Source organism: Penicillium arizonense (assembly GCF_001773325.1).
Source record: "Penicillium arizonense strain CBS 141311 chromosome Unknown PENARI_contig003, whole genome shotgun sequence".
Lineage (NCBI taxonomy): Eukaryota > Fungi > Ascomycota > Eurotiomycetes > Eurotiales > Aspergillaceae > Penicillium > Penicillium arizonense.
The window spans coordinates 1,934,596-1,952,849 of NW_019173280.1; the positions used below are offsets into that span (position 1 = coordinate 1,934,596).

The window sequence follows — 18,254 nt, forward strand, 5'->3', positions numbered from 1 at the left end:
CGGTCCGATACCGCGGAGATCACATCGTGGCTCGACAGATCTCTCCTCTCCAAGAGAAGTTCCAGGAAGGGATGAAAACCCCACCGCGAGCCAGTCCCGGCCTGCAAGGAAGCGATCATATCTCCAAGTTACATCACCTTCCCCCGGATCACTATCAATTCGCAGCCCAGCAAGTGGCACGCATGCTCGTAGCATCCAAGCTGCGAACTCCCTGTCACTGTCAGTGTTCGACCGCCAGTGCTTGGGTTACCTGCAAGATTCAATATTAGTCGTGATTCTCGGCAAGCACTGGCCTTGGTCAACAGTCTCTTATGCATACCATAAAATCGCCACCAGAGAGCCGATGGTCATGAGCATGATGCTAGCTAGTGCTGCGAGGGAGATCCATCGGTCCAAACTCTATGACACAGAGAACTCTTATGACCAGCTTATGAGCAATGAGCAATCAGACATGGATGGCAGAGTGCATTACGGCCGTGCCCTGTCGGGTCTAAGGGAAGCACTCAAGCGGGATGTGAAATCCCCACGGCAAATCGAAGCCATATTTATCACCCTTTGGTTGATGATAGATTATGAGAATCGCTTTGGAAGTGGTGCATCCGCCATTAATATCCATATCCGGGGCATCGAGACCCTCCTACACAATAATATCGTGCCTTTGCTACAAGGTCATACCCGTCTACCTGCCATTACGGCAAAGGGTCAAGGTCCCTTGCAGGAACCCCAGGCCCAGCTAGATATTTCTGGCCTCCAGGATACTGCAAGTAATGCAGGCTTTTCTGCTCTTGGTCCTGCGCATGGACTTGGCGGGACCTGTGTACCTCTCTTCCTCCTATGGACGCTGTACTTCTTTACACCTGCAGCTCTGTTCTTTGGATCTGAAACTGCACGCCTCGATACAGATATTTTTAGGTTCTTTTTACGATCTGAGACCGGTAATACGGCCCTAAGCCTTCCCCATCTGTACAGGTTGAGCAGGCAATCCCCTGCCCGCTTCTGGGGTGAGGAGTATCCGATGTCATCTCAGTTGGATGATCTGGAGAACCTTTCAGGTCTTACACTGTATCACCGCAGCCATGTGATTCAATTCAAAATCACAGAAATGTTTAAACAAAGCTCAACATCGGATATCAGCTTTGGCGAGGGGTCTCCCTACCAACGGATTATCAAAGAGATCAACACGCTGTCTATTGTAAGCGCCCGAGCATTCCATTCATTCGTCTCTGTGAATTTCCTTCTCATTAACAAACATAGGAATACGACACACTCCTCACCTCAGCCAAAAGAGCTAACAACTGTGACGTCGCCGGCGATCGTCGCGTCATGGAAACGGTTTTCTGGTCAGCCATCACATACTACGGCACAATTGTATATTTCCACCTGTGTTTCCAAGATCTTGAGAATGATTGGCCCAGCATTCAAAACTACAACAGCATCATTCCTCTCAGCACTGCCGTGTCCCAAGTTCTCGAGCTCAGTTTGAAATTACATCGCAGTCGACCCCGCATTATGATCCGGATCGTTTGGCCGTTATTTATTGCGGGCATTGCTACTTCAGACCAAATCTATCAAGACTGGGTGTCGATCCGGTTACGAGAGCTTGGCCGATATGGCCAGAATTATGATCGCATTTGTCGCCGGTTTGAGGAGATTATTACGGCTAATCAGCCTATTCCCCGTGAGAAGAGAGGCCATTACTATTTGGGCGGTTAGATAATTAACAGCCATCAATGTACATAAATTCGATAAATAGAAGCTGAAATGCTGCGAGGATTCGGCAGCGCCAATAGATTCTGGTATGGGGTGGATTTTGTGGTCACTGTCAAACAATTCAGTAAAAGAGTAACTGGTTCGTTTTGTTCGCTTTTTCATATGCATCACCGCCTCAATATTCGGGAAACGATTTGGATTTTTCTGTCGTGAGCCAGCATACGGTGGTTTCTTTTAGGGCAATGTTAAAAGGACCCCCTTCTTGTTGATATTCGGACCCCCTCTCCACCTGTCTAAGCCTAATTAGGGAAGGCTTAGTATGTGTATTTCATAGTGTATTTCATAGTGTATTTCCTTAGGTCAAATACTTTTGCAACATCACTGTAGACTTACTCTTCGGTTTACGATAGGGGGTCTAACAAGCGGTCTAAAAAAAGGTCTAAAAAACGGTCTGTCCAATAGTGTTAAAACATTTGCTATATCACTATATTCAAAAAAGACAATGTGAAATACATATACTAAGCCTTCCCTAATTAGGCTTAGACAGGTGGAGAGGGGGTGCGAATATCAACAAGAGGGGGTCCTTTTAACATTGCCCTTCTTTTATGCCACTACATATATTTTCACGACACGAACATGTTCAACGAAATTAAATATCAATTCAGTAATTCAAGGCCTACTAGACTACCACATAACTCTATTTAAGCTTACTCCGACGGAAATCCGCAATCTAGTGGAGTCTTTCAGTGTCGACCCCCACGTCGTGAGTCACTCGTAGATAGGGAGGGCCTGTACTATCACAACAATACAACAACGCAGAGCCTATTATAAGCACATCAGTAACTTTAAAAATGGTTGACTACCCCTGACATGATTCAAGTCACTTTACATGATTCAAGTCATCCCCAACTCAAAATGCCGGCAACCCCAGAACCAGCACCCTTCCCACCAAACTTCACCATAAAAACCGCCCGCCTCCAAATAAGCCCCTTCAACTGCACAGACACAACCCACTGCAATTTCTTAGTCAAACTCTGGAACACAGAGGACTTCATCACCTCCTGCGGCAAAACCTCAATAGACACCCCGGAAAAAGCGTCCTCGTTCATCCAACGCCGTGTTTTAGCAGATTACGCCCGCAATGGCTACGGCATGTTTCTAGTCTCGCGCCAAAGCGAAGACGACACGCAAATCCATATTGGAGTTGTTTCCCTTATGAAGGGAGCACCACCGGGTCCGCATTATCTTGCGCCAGATGTTGGGTATACTATCCTACCCCAGGAAAGTGGCAAGGGGTATGCGACTGAGGCTGCGAAAGGGTTATTGGAGTATGCACGTGCGGAGCTTGGAGTTGATGCTGTTTTCGGATTTTGTGCCGCGGATGATAAGCGGAGTTGTAGGGTTTTGGAGAAGATTGGGCTTGAGGCTAGAGGAGTTAAGGCTTTGAGTGTTTTTGGGGGGAAGGAGAGTGCTGTTTATGCTTTGGCTGGGATGAGTGGGGATTTGGGGGTTTATGGTCTTCATGACTGATACCATTAGGAAGAATTACGGATTTACTACGCCGCTTGTCTGATTATAAATCAATTGTCCTTTGGCATTCGTGCTTCAACGTACTCTATCTTATTGTCCGTGATCGTTTCTTCTCATGGCATCCTGGCATAGATTCGATCTCCTTCGGCTGGTGGCTCTAGGAAATCCGATGGCGGGTCTTGAGGTAGCTGGTTTGCCTCTGCCCAGCGACGGACAGCATCGAAGTTTTTGCATCGGTGTTTGGTGTTGAAATCAACATAGGGCTCGGGGTTCTCAGGGTAAATCCAGATCTGCCCCAGAACTCCACTGTCAACTGTGCACATGAGTTCCTGACGAAGGATGTCAAGGCAATGGGCTTTGAGAGGAAAATGTGTTAGCTGGGTCTATTGTCTATGAGGTTGGATGCATTTGAATACTTACAGACGTGTCGACGGACAATATAGTCGTTGTTGACAAAGGGTCCCTCACCCATTTCGTGATAGTAGTCATAGTTGTAGTAGAGGGATTGGCGAAGAAGGTTCTTTTCAAAGTTAGCTCACTATGGACAGAAAGCCTTGAGGGATGATTATCTTCATACTAGGCAATGAAGGTGGTGCAAGCCCTCCACGTTTGCTGGGAACCCTCCGCCATACTTCTTTTTGATCTTGACTTGGTCGGCAGCAAGTCCAGATTCTTCGGCGTCTTCCGCTGGCACTCTAACACCTCGATCTATAATATCACGGCCAATTAGCTCAAGTTTAGCAGCGACAGATGTTTGTATAACATACAGTTGACACCTAGAGACTCCCATGCTGCATCAACATCTGGGCCAGCATCCTGCCTGAAGACATTCTCCTTCAAGAGGGATCCATTGAATTCTTGCAGGCTATATTCGATTCCAACTTCTCTCATCACAGTCGCTAGAAGTCTTTAGCAAACTCGGATTCAGAAGCATGACTGATATGTACTCACAGTATTGGGATACATGTCGACTGCAGAGGCTATTCAAGTCTCCACGCCAGTAGAAACCAAACACGCATCCAACAAGAAAGAGTAATCCAAGAGCGCTAACCTGGAGTACGGTCGTAGCCACAACCTTGCAAGTATCTGATGATGATTCATCACCGCCGCTCCAAAGTGTGCCCTCTTCTTCTGCTAGAAGACGCTCGCCAGACTCTCGTGTGGAGTCTTTTTTGTCAGAGTTGTCATGGAACATAGCTCGTATTTTGATAATATGAACAGTTAATGGCAAAGAAGATGAGATGCCTATATCAGAGCTCGAATGTGAAAGGGTGCATGCGATATCCCTGAACTTCGGCAGAGGGCAGTGTCGCCAGCTCCAACCCCAGACCGCAACTTCGACAGCCCCCCGCTTCTTCCAGCCTTGTTACTGACATCAACTTGGCAGAAAATAGAGGCATCAATTGACGCAATTTCTCCCCTGCATGTCTCACACGTTTTGTGAGCCCATGAGAACCCCAGAAGCGTGGCGCACAGACAACGCGAGAATATCAAGGGATCGAGTAGGAAGACATGAGAATCGTCAACGTACATGCAGCCGTCGTAAGCGTGTCTTCCATCTAGTCAGACACTATATGCAACTGTTGATTTCGTGTGATCTTCGAGGAATGCAATTAATCCCCTTCAGGCAGGATCTGCACTGACTTGCCTGCAGCTTCATGTGAGGTTCATCATGCAACTCTTCAAAGTCTACCAACCACAACAAACGTTGATTATAATTGTATTGCCTAAGCTAATTATAAATCCATAGCCCTCTGAGATCATCGCGCGTTAGATTGCTTATCCCCCGCAAGGCGCCATGATTTTCGACTACACGTTCACAGCTGTCCCTTGCAGCATCAGTCAACAACACCAAAACTCAATGATGGAATACGAGATCCAAGCTCAGACATTGTCACCAGTAGCTCGGTGAGTTATTCAGGGTAGCTTTGAGCTACGTAATCCCGAAGCTTGAAGCTGCTCCTGCGCAGATATAAATACAGGGCCACCAACCGGTCTTCAGTCATCATTCAAACAAGCAACTCTCAAGAGACTCAAGAAAACAAGAGATCTCTCGAAAAGAAAGACGCCCTTCTCTAAATTTGTCAGAATTCACTGGAATTCACTCCCACAATATGCGTTACTCCATGATCAACGGCCTTCTTCTTCTGGCTGTCTCTCCTCTGGCAGCCCTCGCCCTCCCAGTGGACCCCAACGACCAAGCCGGTCAGTGGGATCCCAGTGGACAGTACCGCAAGGGCCACTACGACCAGAGCGGCCAGTTTATCCCCAACAACGGCGACAACAGCTACAACCAAGTCAACCAGAACGGCTACGTTGACCGCAATGGCCAGTGGCGCAACAACAACCAGAATGGCCAATACAACCAGAATGGCCAATACAACCAGAACGACCAGTACAACCAGGATGGCCGCTGGCAACCTCGCTCCGTTGTAGCCCGCAACTGGCCCAATGACAACCAGAACAACCAGGGTGGTTGGACTGATGCCAATGGCCAGTGGCACGCCAACAACAACCAGGACCAGAATGGCTGGACCGATTCCAACGGCCAATGGCATGCCAACAACCAAAACGACCAGAATGGTTGGACTGATGCCAACGGACAGTGGCACGCGAACAACAACCAGGACCAGAACGGCTGGACTGATGCCAACGGTCAGTGGCACGCCAACAACCAAAACAACCAGGGAGGTTGGACCGACGCCAATGGCCAGTGGCACGCAAACCAGAAGCGCGACCTGATCCCCGGACAGATAACGCCCACTGGCGCTGAGGCTGGCCGCCTGAACCAGCCTGGACTTGAGAATAAGGCTGGGCCCATCGGTGACTTGACTGCTCACACTCCCCACCGTCGCAGCTGGCGCCAGGATGGTGAGAACAGCAACGGTGATTACAACAACAACGATGACTACAACCGCAATGGCGACTACAACAACAATGATGACTACAACCGCAACGATGACTACAACCGTGATGATGATTCTTGGTACCGCGAGAACTGGGACCGTGCCTCGCGCGTCGCTCACGACCTGACCACTCCCACTCCCATTTTCCCCCGTGATGTTCCCAGCGCCGCCAACAACTGGAACTCCGTGAATGGCGCCCAGACTACTCCTAGCGCTCAGAATGGCCGCTACCAGAGCTATGGCAACTACAAGAACTATGGATCCTACCAGAACTACCCTGCCAACCCTCAGGACCAGAACCAGGACAAGGATATCAAGGCTATCACTGGCCAGCAGGAGTAAATTCTCTTCTGGCATGAACATACCTCAAGGATATGAGCTCGAATAATTCTTGAGAAGAAATTGATATTGAAGTAGAGGATTTGTTTACTTGCTGGTAACGCATGATTTGCATGAGGACACGAACTGTATACGCTCATTAATGACTTTTGGCTTTGATCTTACGGATGATGAAGTGAAGAGTGGTGAATATTAGTTAGAAGTTGACAAGCAGAATAGCATTTGATTTTTGAAAATTCTACCTTCACTTGAACGTAGAACCAATATCTCCCCATCTGATATTGGAAAAAGTAACAGATGTCTCCGGATGCTGCGCAAGAATCAGCTCCGGATTCCCTTCAGTGCTATTGCAAGGCCCAGCATTACCGCTATCAAGCCAGTTCATGAAAGCACCAGAGTCATTCCAAATACTGAAAATCAGGACCATTCCTCGACCGAGAGCCTTGCCCATTTGCTTCAACCCTCCCATTTGCTCAAAGTAGCTGGCAGAGTTCGAACAGTACTCCTCAGTGATAGAATCAACATTGCTTCCGGACACTTCTGCCACGGCATTCTGAATCACCATCCCCTTCTGCACGTACAATCGACGAATCTCCTTCAACGCCCCTTTTGCGGTATTGTCATCAGTCACAAACTGCGTCACAACAGTGAACGGCTTGTTCGTATCAACAATCCCCCGGTACCCATAGTAATCATGATCACCCAGAGCATAGGGATTATACCCACAGCCCGACTTATCACAAACACCACCGCTACCACAGAGATCACCAGAGCATTCATACACCTGCGTGATATTGCACGCGTGTGGTGTATACCCAGTGGCAACAGCATTCGCTTCCCAAAGATCCATCTCATTACAGCAAGCGCCCGAAGACTCAACATTCGCCAAGCCATTCACCCACGGAAGAACTGGGCACTGTGCATCACAGTATCCAGTCCCGTACTGCGCTCCAGCGGGGTTGAGCTTGTTTCTTCCACCGGACTCTAACATCTCGGCGAGATAAAGCGCCCCGTTCATGCCACAGACCAGAGTTGAGACGTCCACGTCAAAGCTGATTTCTTGGTTGAGGAGTTGGAGCATGTCGTAGTTCTTTCCGTCTTCATTGAGAAGGTATACTCGTGGAGAGACGGATGAAAATGTCCCGTCGACTTTCATGTATTGATGGAGAGTTAGAGTATCGCCTTTGGTTGCTACACCATGCGCTGCGTAGTTGACTCCGTCGAGGATGCAGTTCTCGGCGCATGTCTCTTGTGTTGCGCAGAGATCGGTGTTTAGGCCGTTTGACCAATCTCCACATGAGGCACTTTGGTTTCCTATCTCGTGGAGTGGGTGGGAGAGTGCATCTAGAACAATTGATGTTTGGTGTTTGGTGCAGCCGTGTGTAGTTGTGCATTTCCATGTTTCTAGTTTTGGGTGGAGGTCTGGGAGTCCAATTTGCTGCGAAGCGACCAGCGGCAGAAGAGCAAATATCGTGGTGAGATAGTTTCGTGTCATTATAGAATATTTGGGTATGTTTACTTGGCCATTTCTGTAGGAATCTCTGACATTTATATCAACCATACTAGAGACGTGAAGAATGCATTCGGCTGAATCTACTGCTGTTTACATGGATTGTAAGTCCGGCCCGGCGGTCCGATCGCAGTGATAGGGGAATTTCTTCCGGAATTTCTTCAAGTTCAAGGGGAAATTCCCAAAAATGGAAGGGCTATCATGCTCTCCCCGCATTTTCTGTTCCTGCATTTAGCCGCCATGGATACATAGTCCTGTTTCCGCCAATCGAGACCCCTGTATACATCTGGGCAATATATGGTGAAACGTGCCAGGGGTGGCTATACTTGTTTAAACACGGCCGGAATGATTGAGTTTAAAGGAATGGATTAGCCTTTCGCTTCTCCCTCGCATATCAAATCTTAGACAAACCTGCTGATCTGATTCCCCTTGATGACGACAGCAATTATGTTGGATTCCGTGCACTGCGACAATACTGCTGACTCACGATATTCAAAGCCAGTCAACACAGCCAACTGTGTCCATGACAAACTAATAAGGAATGTATTTATGGATACTACTGTCCATTCTAGCACCCTTTAACTGTATACTTCAATGAATCAACATAGTTATCAGCACGTGACCAGATAAGCAAACGACGTCATTCCTGAGCTCATACGACCTCCGAGCTCACCAATCTCCCTCCTAGACTTCCACCTCCAATTGCATACTAAAAAACCCATCGTCTATCTTAACTCAAAAATGTCCGGTCTAGCACACATCCGCCCAACACGGAGCACCCCACTCCTCCGTCTAGGCAACCAAAGCCTACGACCACACCACGCCATCCGGCCCTCGACTCAACGATTGCAGCTGGCACCTCGCACCCTCTACAACCTAACAAGCACCACCACAAAAGTCCGCACAACCACCAAAACAACCTCTATCCCACCTATTACTCCACAAACAACCATCCGAACCTACGCAGTCCTAAAAGGCTCAACCGGCAAAGCCGAAGCAGACCTCCTAATCGAAGAACTGCAAGAACTTTACGAAATAGCCAAAGATGAATTCGAAATTGCAACAGAGAGCACCGACACGGGAACTATCTACGCAGCTTCGGACCGGGAGTCTGCGCGGGATGCGCTGAACCAGTTGTCTGCTGTTTACCATTTGTACACGGCGCGTCCGGGGGAGGTTGAGAATGAGAAGGACAATGGGGTTGGAGCTGGAGCTGGGGAGGATGATGGCGATGGGCCTATTATTGAGACTAATTATAACCCTGCCGATGTGCCGCGTGGTGTTAAGGATGAGGTACGGAGACGGGTTGGGCAGCGGATTCGGGAGTTGAAGAATGCTGTTGAGTTGTTGGAGGAGAGGGCTCATGCTGAGTAGATTTGTTTGTTTATAACGGTGTGTTATACATAGGATTTACAGAGTCTATAGTTTATGATTCCAGATGTTTCTGGAGATCTGTTATATGCAATTGATAGATATAATAGCAGGATGCGAGCATTGAACTATTAAGTCGAACAAAAATCCCCGAGTACGGGTTCAAGAACCCAATATGAGCGATTGTAATGTGTCAAAACAGAAAGAAATATCATAGACAGCTGACCGGAGCAAAACCAGGCAACCGGTAGAAGCTCTAAATTAAGCGCGAAGAATCCCAGCAGCATTCAATTCAGCACAGGTGGTATCAACTATTTTTGTGGTCCTCAAAACGTCAAAACGTCAAAAAGTCATGCAGACACGTAAGTGTCTTCCAGCCATAGTACGCCCGGCCGCAAGTAGCGCCATATCCGTTGGGTCGTAAAGCATGACAGTCGTGTACAAGGTCTTTGATGGGTATGGTTCATTAGACGAGGGTGAAAGATGGCATTGTGAAGTGATCGGAACTCGGTGAAGGTAAGGTAGAGCATGACTCCATTTTGTGTGTTGTCCTTTGGTGACGCTTAAGTTGGTCTGGAGGGGGCCACTGTCAGCATTGGGAAAAGAAAAGTATGGGAGGGATGGTGGGACATACCAGGCCGAGTAAAGCTCTTCGTGCATCCGGGGAATTGACATTTGTGTCTTCGTTCTCCGTGGGTCAGCCTGTGACTAGACATGTTCGAAGAGTCGCCAGTAGTAAAGTTACATCCTGGCCAGGTGCACTTGAATGGTTTTTCGCCAGTGTGGGTGCGGGAGTGTGTTTTCAACTCGCTGCTATCTGTGAATGATTTACCACAATGCTTGCAAGCATACGGCTTATCACCACGGTGGCTGCGCTCGTGTCGGTCCAATGTCGCCTGTCGAGCAAATGCTTTTCCACATACTGAACAGGAGAAGTTCTTGTAGTTACTATGCGTAAGGAAGTGACCCTGGAGCTTGGACTTTTGCGAGAAGGGCTCATCTGGACGATGACATCCCTCCCAGCAGCAGTAGTATCCATTGCCCTTAGCGCCGTTCACAGTATTCATGTGGCTGGTGACAAGGTGCTCTTGAAGAGCACCGGCATCGGCGAAAGTAGCACCACAGGCGGCCTTGATTCCATGGATCTTTGTTGACCATTTGCAAATATGCAGATCATTGTCTTCAGAGAAATCCGGGGTGGTCAGCACAGATGAGACACCACCCTCGAGGGGCGGTGGAGTCTCCCCTGGACTAGATAGGAGGTGAGAGCTGATACTCGAGCGAGACTGTCGTGAATAGGGAGAGTATGGGTGAGAGTGGGCATGGTGGTGGGCTCGGCAGCGATGCTGGTTTCGGTGAGGTCCTCTTGAGGTGGTCAGGTTGAGGTCATTAGGGTTCTTGAAGTGACCGTGAACATGAAGGTGTTCGGGGTGGAAGCAGTTGAATGCGTCCGTCGGGTCGGTTTTAGGTTTGTCAAAGGGTGACACGTCGTTTTGAGTGCCAGTGTGTTGATCCTGGCATATCGAGAAGTCTGAACACATTCCAAGCATATGGAATACCTCCGCCGGGTTGACCTCAGTCTGCGTCGGCAAAGGAGGCGCCACAAACATGCCCTGCAAGTCCTTCTGGAAGTCATGACACTCAAAGTGGTTGGGTACATTCTGGTCGCAGTTGGTAGCGTGTGTCTGGTAGGAGTGTAGGAAATTATGGTGTTGGCTTGGATCGATGGTTACGGGTAGAGGGTGCTCTAGGGCTTTAGTTCCATGGCCGAGATGGTGTCCCATTGTTGTCGATGGGAACATCCCTGTGTCCAGCGACAGCGGAGTGTTGAGTCCAAACAGTGTATCAAATGAACAGTCTTGCCCCTCGGTACCATCACAGCAGTGACTCTCGAAGCAAAGAGGGTCAATACTGTCACAGTGTGTGGTATCACAGTTGGTTTCTTCGCAGTGATTGGCTTCGCAGAGATCCTCACAGTGGTTATCGTCACAATGATTATCTTCGCAGTGGTCTTCGCAATCGTTGTCATCACAGTTGTCATCCTCGCAGTTGGCAACAGAGCAGACAGTAGAAGGACCACAGGCCACGAAGCCATCACACATTGACCCACAGTCTAGCGCGCAGTCATCTACATCACAACAGGCCTCGTCCACTTCGCAATGGGGGAGCGCTGCCTGATGTTCATGACTTGAACAATTCCAATGATGTTGAGAATGGTTGACCGAGGGATCCCCCGTTTCCTTGCCATCCAGGTGGAAAGCCTCCCAGTTGCATTCAAGGCAAAAATTGCCTTGGGTTTGAGACGCCATGGTGCACGGTTCACTTCAGGTAGAGGGAAGGTGCCGGGGCCAAGTTTGAGAGGGGTTGCCAGGAACAGTGTGCCGCAATATCAAAATGCAGCGAACGATATTAAGGAAAGCAGTTGAAGAACCGAGGGGGTCACGACCGCAAGTGGGCTACTAGGTATGTCCAGGAACAATATCCAGCCTGCAAAATCACGCAACCGGCAGAGTCAAAACGCCACCCAGAAATCCCACAGGTATAATCTCCCAACAGCAGCTCTCAATAGTGCCAGATGATCCAATCACACAAAATGCGGTCTCACTGTTGTGTCATGCGCTTGGGCTTCGGGTCTGCATGCGCTGCCGGCTATGATTAACCGACGCAATCGGAGATTTCCTGGACGTGCAGGAATAAGAGGACCTTGGAGGATACGTAGAGGCGAAAAGATGTGCGAGATCAGGGGGAACTTGATACTGCCCCCCGGTGCAGTGAGGACCTTCGGGACGATGGAGAGGATGGGGACCTTGGGGGTTAGGCGTCATGATTTTCGGGCGAATCGTGTTGGCCCTGTTGGCAAGCGGGGATCTCAGCACATGGCGTAGTCGCACTGCAGAGTCAAAACTTGGAGATCAGCAAAGTACCTGTAGCTGTAGTACTCCCCAGCATTCCAATGAGAATTCTTCCCCGCGGAAGCCATTTCGCATGGCTTCAGGGCCGGCCCACTCAGCCCTGCTGACTCATTCTGCCCATTTTGCCCGCCCCTCCACATGCTGTCCTGAAACCCTAAGTTGAGGTGCAAATCGTATGCATTCAGTGATGAGAATGCTTCAGTGGAAATCACTGAGCAATATACCCAGAATAACTAAAAGTACCTAGGCAATCTCCAGAGTGAACTGTTGACATCACCGTTAACCAACCCTCACCGCCTTTGCCCCGGATCGACTATCTTATCGCAATGCTCCCTTCATCCAACCCACTTCACAGCATAGTCATTGCGAAATCAATATCATTGCACTTTACTGATCTCGTCATTCATATCTTCTCATAGTGCAGACTAAAACCAAATCACTCCTGCAAGCTCGCGCCGACCGCAAAGCCAACATTTCCATCCCCAGACCCTGCGATCGCATCTATCCTTTCCCCTCCCCTCTCTCCAATCTAAAACAACAATGGGCAACATCTGCTCCCGAGGCTCCAACAAGGATAATGACCCTTTCACCCAACCAGGCCGCACAGTGGGTACAAATACCTCAGATCAAAATCCATCACCCCGCGCCCCGCTTCCAGCCAAGACAAACTGGAAAGCAACACCGGGCCGCACCCTCGGCGAGAGCAATACCAACACTGGTGGCAGCGAAGCACCAAGTGATGAGGCACGCGCCAATGCAGCAATTGCTGCACAGGTATGTAAACAGCCCGGATCCTAATTATCCAATGGTCATACTGTCCATGTGGAGTCGGGGCTCGGCTTGGCTCACCAGTATACGCGATTTATAGAAACGCGCCGATAGCAGCACCACTGGTAAAGGCAAACTAGGCTCAAAATTGGCTGCACAGAAGGCACAGACACATGCGCAGACATTGGATCAGGTTAGTCGGACTGAGAGGGCGGCGCGCGACGCCGATGGAGCCGAGGCTGCGAGGAGGTGGGAATGATTGAACAGCTGTGACGGGATCTAGGGGTTTAGATCAAGGGGATGATTGTAGGGGGCTCTGATGCATCTGTACTCCTTGATTGGGTGTGGTAATTTCTTATTTTGTACGTTGTAGCGTGTATTCTGCAGGCGATGTTTACAAGGGGGTTGTTTGTAGTTCATGTGACATCATGTGATCTGCTGGCCAGCTGGCGGGTATAAATACCTCGCCCTTCCCCATCCTTCCTCTTTTTTTTTTTTCTTTCTTCTTCATACTTACCTTGTTTGGGTAGCTGCGATCATCAAGGCGGCTCACCACAGTCTGGTCCCTGCATTGCACTGCGCGGCGGAACAGTTTGTTCAATGGCTTTCGGGTCATTGACAGGCGTATTCTTTGGCACTCTCCATTCGTGGATTTTTTTTTCTTTTCATCAATATTCGGGCCAGTGGCTCGAGCTTGGAGAAGAGGATATGAACAGTAAACAGTACAAAACAGTAAACGTAGCATTTCTTTCCTAGCTAGGTCTTAGTTGTGGGGCTACTGTAAGACGTTGTCCACCTTCCCTGTGATTCTTCCGCGGCGTATATCCCCGGTACCTCGTCAGCCCGTCAGTTCGTCACGCCGTCGCCCCGACCTCACCCCCGGCCATTTCAAGCCTTGCCTGGCTGCCCGTTCGGGGTTTTGGCATTCATCAAGTATCCTTCGCTTCATTACACTTGCTACAACACTACTGTTATTATTACTTATCTCACACTTCATCCACCGCTTGTATACCTTTGGCCATAATTTGCCCTGCCGGCTCTCTTATTATAAAACTGCCTCTACTGTCTACTTCTAGGTATTACGAAGAATTATTGTGGACATATCAACATGATAGATTCAGCCGTCTGGCAATGTACGCGAGCCGAGACACTGAGGGTATTGTACAATCAGATCTGAAAACATGATCTGCTCACCGTGGAAAAGCAAACTAAAGCACGTTGTAACGGCCACCGACAGGGGCACGCGCCTCGCTGTCCGCAGCCGCAATCGTTCCCTCCTTCAACAGGCGCATCAACTCACGCATAGCATTAGTGACAGAGATTTCAGTCTCACCCTCCACCAGAATGTACAGCTTGGGAAGCTCGCCAGGAGCGGGTTCCTTGCCATTTGCGTAGAAATTGCCCTTTGTCGTGATAGAGGTGCCTGAGGATTCCAGGATCTTGGCGACGTTCGTGCGATTGGTAACGGCCCAACGTGCTTTCTCTGTGTGAAACAAGATTGTTAGCATTGATCCAACGTATTTGGAACAGAGGATGGAACTTACGAGGGAAATCGTTGATCTCCATGGTCGCGTGGAATGCGCCGGCATCAGGTCCGCGGTTGTCGATGGGGACACCCGACCTCATCACACCTGCGCGGCTGAGACGTGCGTTGATACTTGCAACAGCAGAGCCAACCTTGTCCAGCGCGTTCTTGGGTCCAGAGGCGGGATCCTTCTCTGTCCTGTGGACAGTAATCTTACCGTCCAGATCGATACCCTTTGGAACGCCGGGCAGGGAAGCTGAGGGCGCGGCGGGTGCGGCTGCAGATTGGACGGCGGACAGAGCCTTGTTGAAGCGATCCTCCTTCTTCTCTTCATCGTCCTCACTCTCCTCATCTTCGTCGTCGTTGTCGCCAGTCTTGTATGTGCGCCGCTCGCGCATGCGGGCAGTTTCACGTTCTTCATCAAGTCGGTCTAGGCCCTTACCACCGAAACCAGCGTTGTTTCCAGCTTTGTGCTCCTTTCCGGCCCTGACTTTTTCATGGAACCCATCAACCAGCTTTTTGACTGGCTCAGGCACTTCTTGTCCACTTTGTTTCAAAGCCTTCGCAATATCAACTGCGTACCGATCCTGATCTTCGGTGATGAAGGTCACCGCAGTTCCAGTGTTTCCAGCTCGACCGGTTCGACCAACACGATGAACATAATCTTCCATGTGGTTGGGGGCGTCATAGTTGACTACCAGTTTGAGTTGCTTAACATCCAATCCACGAGCGGCGACAGACGTGGCAATCAGGACAGGGAAAATACCAGCCTTGAAATCTTCAATGGTGGAATCACGATCAATCTGGTCCTTTCCACCGTGGATCGACATACACGGATAGCCCTTGCGCATCAGTTCTTGGAGTAAAGTATCGGCAGCCTCTTGACGTTCCACGAAGATCAAAGAGCGGACATCCTCATTGGCATCATCGGAGTACAAGTTACCCAAGAGTTCCAGCAAGCGAACAAACTTCTTGTCTTCATTGCGAACCTCAACGATTTGAGTGATCTCCGACGCTACGACACTTCGCCCACCAACGGTAATCTCGATGGGATTGGTCAATGCTTTTCTAGCCAAAGATTCCATGCTCTTGGGGAAGGTAGCTGAGAACAGTACAGTTTGGCGATCAGGTCGGATGCGGTTCATAATCTTCATGACCTGCGGTTCAAAGCCCATATCAAACATGCGGTCTGCCTCGTCCAGGACGACATACGTGACCCTGTTCAGGTTGAGGACACGACCTGAATTTGCGGCTAGCAGATCAAGGACGCGACCAGGCGTGCAAACAACAATTTCAGCTCCTCGTTTCAAGTCCGAAATCTGGTCCTTAATGGGAGCTCCACCATACGCGCAAACTGCCCGAAGATTCAAAGCCTTCAGGTAGGGCTTGCAGTCCTTGTGGATCTGAACGGCCAATTCACGGGTAGGGGTCATGATCAACCCGATAGGGCCTTCCATTGCAGCTAAGGGCCGTTGGTCTTTGATGTGTCGGAACATTGGGATCAAGAAAGCGGCCGTCTTTCCGGAGCCAGTTTTAGCCACACCAATGGTGTTGCGACCTGACATGATTGCAGGGATTGCCTGGGCTTGGATGGAGGTGAGGCTCTCGTAGCCAAGCTTGCGGACGACGTCCAAGGTCTGCACGCCCAGTCCGCATTGGGACCACTTTTGAACAGGCGTGGGCACGTTAGAACCACGGATCTTGATGTCATCCAATTCGAGACGCAAATTTGCAACCTCCGCCTCAGTCATACCAGCAAGGTCGGAAGGCTCGGTGTAGAAGTCTTTGCGGAATGGCTCATACTCAATCTTGGCATGGTCAATTGTGGGGAGCTCCCGCTTCTTTCTCTTCTTCGCGATGGCGAGGAGGTCATCGGCAGCATCATCAGCACCAACTGCGGTGACATCCACATCCTCATCGTCTCCGAACATGGCCTCTGGTTGATGTGACTCCTTTTTCTTCCCGAACTTGGCACCTGATGTCTTGTTTCGAGGTGCGGTGTCTTGCAGCTCGGACATGAAAGCATCCAGAGGGTCGACTTCGTCGGCTTCGTCGACCTCCATGGGGGTAGAATCGGCTTGTCCATTTGTCGAGTCCTCCATGTGGACATCTCCATTTTCGGTGTTCTGAAGTCGTTCTTCTCGTCGCTCAGCAGCGGCACGTGCTACCGCTGCAGCCTTTTCCTCCGTCCCCTCGTCGTGCATGTCAACATCGTCATCTTCGCCTGCATCGTTTACTGCTGGCTCGGTATCTTTAGAGTCATCAATAGGCGGAGTCGGTAGTCGCTCCAACTTTTTGCGGGTGGATTCTTCTTCGCCAAAGCCCAGAGTTATAGGCGCGGAAGGCTTCTCGGTGTCAGAGGCTTGTTTGGCACCCAAGCCAAACCCGCTAACGTTACCTTTGGCTTTCAAAGGACCTGAAAGCTTGGCAGGCGCAGGAGCAGGTTTGTTAGCTGTCGCGGACAGTTTGGACATTGGCACCGCAACGTCGGTTCCAAGAACTGCGGGAGTGGCAGAATTTGTTGTCGATGGTTTCGCGATAGCTTTGGGATCGAACTTTCCAGGATATGCAGCGGGAGCTGGGGACTCGGCGGGGGTCACAGGGGTTTGGGGTGAGCCCACGGCTGGGGAGAATCCCTTTTGACGGTCAAGCTCGTCCAGGATAGTCTTCGGGCCCGCCGTTTCTTGCTCTCGTTGTTTGCGCTCGCGCTCGGCAGCCTGTTTTTGCTTCCATGCTTCCAGCCTCGCTTGCCTCTCCGCTTTTTTCGCTTCGTCGGTCTGTGCGGTGGGAGCTGGTGTGGATGGTTTGGATGGCTATAAAGAGCGTTAATATTACACTTCTGGAAAAAGCGGTTTTCTGGTGACATACCTCCCGAGTTCTGGACCTTGACCGTCTGTTCATCGCACGATCACGACTGGCATCCCGTCTAGATTTCGGCTTCAAATCAGCAGAACCATCTATCCGCCTGCGATCCCGCTCGCGGGAATCATCTCGCCTGGCCCGGTAATCTCCGTCACGACTTTGTCGGCGATCAACGTCTTCGTTTCGGTCTCTGGAGCGCCGGCGGTCTCGGGATCGGTCTTTGCGACCCGGTCGGTAGCTGTCTTCGTCGCGACGGTCTAGCGAGCGGTCACGGCGTCTGTATCCATCTCTGTCACGAGGACGCTCGCGCTCGCGGTAGCGCCTCTGTATAACACATCCATGGTCAGAAGTTTGCTTTGAAAATGTCTTGCGATTCGCCACACGTACCTCTGGGCTGCGGGATCTGCGATAACCGCGCCCATCATCCCGCCGGCTTCTCTCATAGCGATCATCATCACGGCGATTGCGTCTGGATGAAGAGTATGTGCTGCCTACAGGTGATGGTGAGCGAGTATCCCCGTGCCGTGCCATTGTTCCAGGCTGATTAGTGAGTGTTACTGAAGCTCAAAAGGACTCGGGGTACCGAGCGTTGGAAGAGTAAGCGTCGCCTCTCTGCAAAAACAAGCTCTCAGGTCGACAAAATTACGCCGTGAGAACAAACATACCAAACGTCGTGACCCGAGAAGTGCTGAAGCAATCGTGGAGAATGGGTCACGTGATCTGGTTATTGAGCTAACCTGATGCGGATAGATCCAAACGAAGGGCACGCGCCGTCCAGCCTCCCTCTCCGCTTGCGTCAGAAGCTCTTGTGGTGCCCTCTA

General features: G+C 50.2%; 10 protein-coding genes across 10 annotated transcripts; 6 read left to right on the top strand and 4 right to left on the bottom strand.

Moving 5' to 3' along the window:
- Nucleotides 1-349: 349 nt before the first annotated feature.
- Nucleotides 350-1,713, top strand: PENARI_c003G00664 (uncharacterized protein; the record flags this gene model as incomplete). Its single annotated transcript, XM_022628041.1, has 2 exons — nucleotides 350-1,192; nucleotides 1,255-1,713. The coding sequence occupies 2 exons, from the start codon at nucleotides 350-352 to the stop codon at nucleotides 1,711-1,713; spliced, it is 1,302 nt and encodes a 433-aa protein (XP_022492098.1).
- Nucleotides 1,714-2,625: 912 nt separating this feature from the next.
- PENARI_c003G09405 (GNAT family N-acetyltransferase) lies at nucleotides 2,626-3,240 on the top strand (the record flags this gene model as incomplete). The annotated part of the gene is made up of 1 exon (XM_022628661.1): nucleotides 2,626-3,240. The coding sequence occupies one exon, from the start codon at nucleotides 2,626-2,628 to the stop codon at nucleotides 3,238-3,240; it is 615 nt and encodes a 204-aa protein (XP_022491640.1).
- Nucleotides 3,241-3,353: 113 nt separating this feature from the next.
- On the bottom strand, nucleotides 3,354-4,435 carry PENARI_c003G04039 (oxidase ustYa family protein; the record flags this gene model as incomplete). The annotated part of the gene is made up of 5 exons (XM_022628272.1): nucleotides 3,354-3,595; nucleotides 3,661-3,760; nucleotides 3,818-3,948; nucleotides 4,008-4,139; nucleotides 4,192-4,435. The coding sequence occupies 5 exons, from the start codon at nucleotides 4,433-4,435 to the stop codon at nucleotides 3,354-3,356; spliced, it is 849 nt and encodes a 282-aa protein (XP_022491378.1).
- Nucleotides 4,436-5,038: 603 nt separating this feature from the next.
- PENARI_c003G02489 (uncharacterized protein) lies at nucleotides 5,039-5,319 on the top strand (the record flags this gene model as incomplete). The annotated part of the gene is made up of 2 exons (XM_022628168.1): nucleotides 5,039-5,148; nucleotides 5,223-5,319. 2 exons carry the CDS (start codon nucleotides 5,039-5,041, stop codon nucleotides 5,317-5,319), a joined length of 207 nt encoding a protein of 68 aa, XP_022491940.1.
- Nucleotides 5,320-5,354: 35 nt separating this feature from the next.
- Nucleotides 5,355-6,488, top strand: PENARI_c003G10355 (uncharacterized protein; the record flags this gene model as incomplete). Its single annotated transcript, XM_022628724.1, has 1 exon — nucleotides 5,355-6,488. One exon carries the CDS (start codon nucleotides 5,355-5,357, stop codon nucleotides 6,486-6,488), a length of 1,134 nt encoding a protein of 377 aa, XP_022491385.1.
- A 241-nt stretch (nucleotides 6,489-6,729) lies between these two features.
- On the bottom strand, nucleotides 6,730-7,980 carry PENARI_c003G11498 (glycoside hydrolase family 7 protein; the record flags this gene model as incomplete). The annotated part of the gene is made up of 1 exon (XM_022628798.1): nucleotides 6,730-7,980. The coding sequence occupies one exon, from the start codon at nucleotides 7,978-7,980 to the stop codon at nucleotides 6,730-6,732; it is 1,251 nt and encodes a 416-aa protein (XP_022491793.1).
- Nucleotides 7,981-8,736: 756 nt separating this feature from the next.
- PENARI_c003G03414 (uncharacterized protein) lies at nucleotides 8,737-9,369 on the top strand (the record flags this gene model as incomplete). The annotated part of the gene is made up of 1 exon (XM_022628233.1): nucleotides 8,737-9,369. The coding sequence occupies one exon, from the start codon at nucleotides 8,737-8,739 to the stop codon at nucleotides 9,367-9,369; it is 633 nt and encodes a 210-aa protein (XP_022492025.1).
- A 463-nt stretch (nucleotides 9,370-9,832) lies between these two features.
- On the bottom strand, nucleotides 9,833-11,468 carry PENARI_c003G05913 (C2H2-type zinc finger protein; the record flags this gene model as incomplete). Its single annotated transcript, XM_022628412.1, has 2 exons — nucleotides 9,833-9,939; nucleotides 10,001-11,468. The coding sequence occupies 2 exons, from the start codon at nucleotides 11,466-11,468 to the stop codon at nucleotides 9,833-9,835; spliced, it is 1,575 nt and encodes a 524-aa protein (XP_022491709.1).
- A 1,350-nt stretch (nucleotides 11,469-12,818) lies between these two features.
- On the top strand, nucleotides 12,819-13,305 carry PENARI_c003G12119 (uncharacterized protein; the record flags this gene model as incomplete). Its single annotated transcript, XM_022628836.1, has 2 exons — nucleotides 12,819-13,052; nucleotides 13,147-13,305. 2 exons carry the CDS (start codon nucleotides 12,819-12,821, stop codon nucleotides 13,303-13,305), a joined length of 393 nt encoding a protein of 130 aa, XP_022491619.1.
- A 949-nt stretch (nucleotides 13,306-14,254) lies between these two features.
- On the bottom strand, nucleotides 14,255-17,964 carry PENARI_c003G01363 (uncharacterized protein; the record flags this gene model as incomplete). The annotated part of the gene is made up of 4 exons (XM_022628093.1): nucleotides 14,255-14,529; nucleotides 14,591-17,384; nucleotides 17,440-17,757; nucleotides 17,821-17,964. The coding sequence occupies 4 exons, from the start codon at nucleotides 17,962-17,964 to the stop codon at nucleotides 14,255-14,257; spliced, it is 3,531 nt and encodes a 1,176-aa protein (XP_022491524.1).
- Nucleotides 17,965-18,254: the final 290 nt, after the last annotated feature.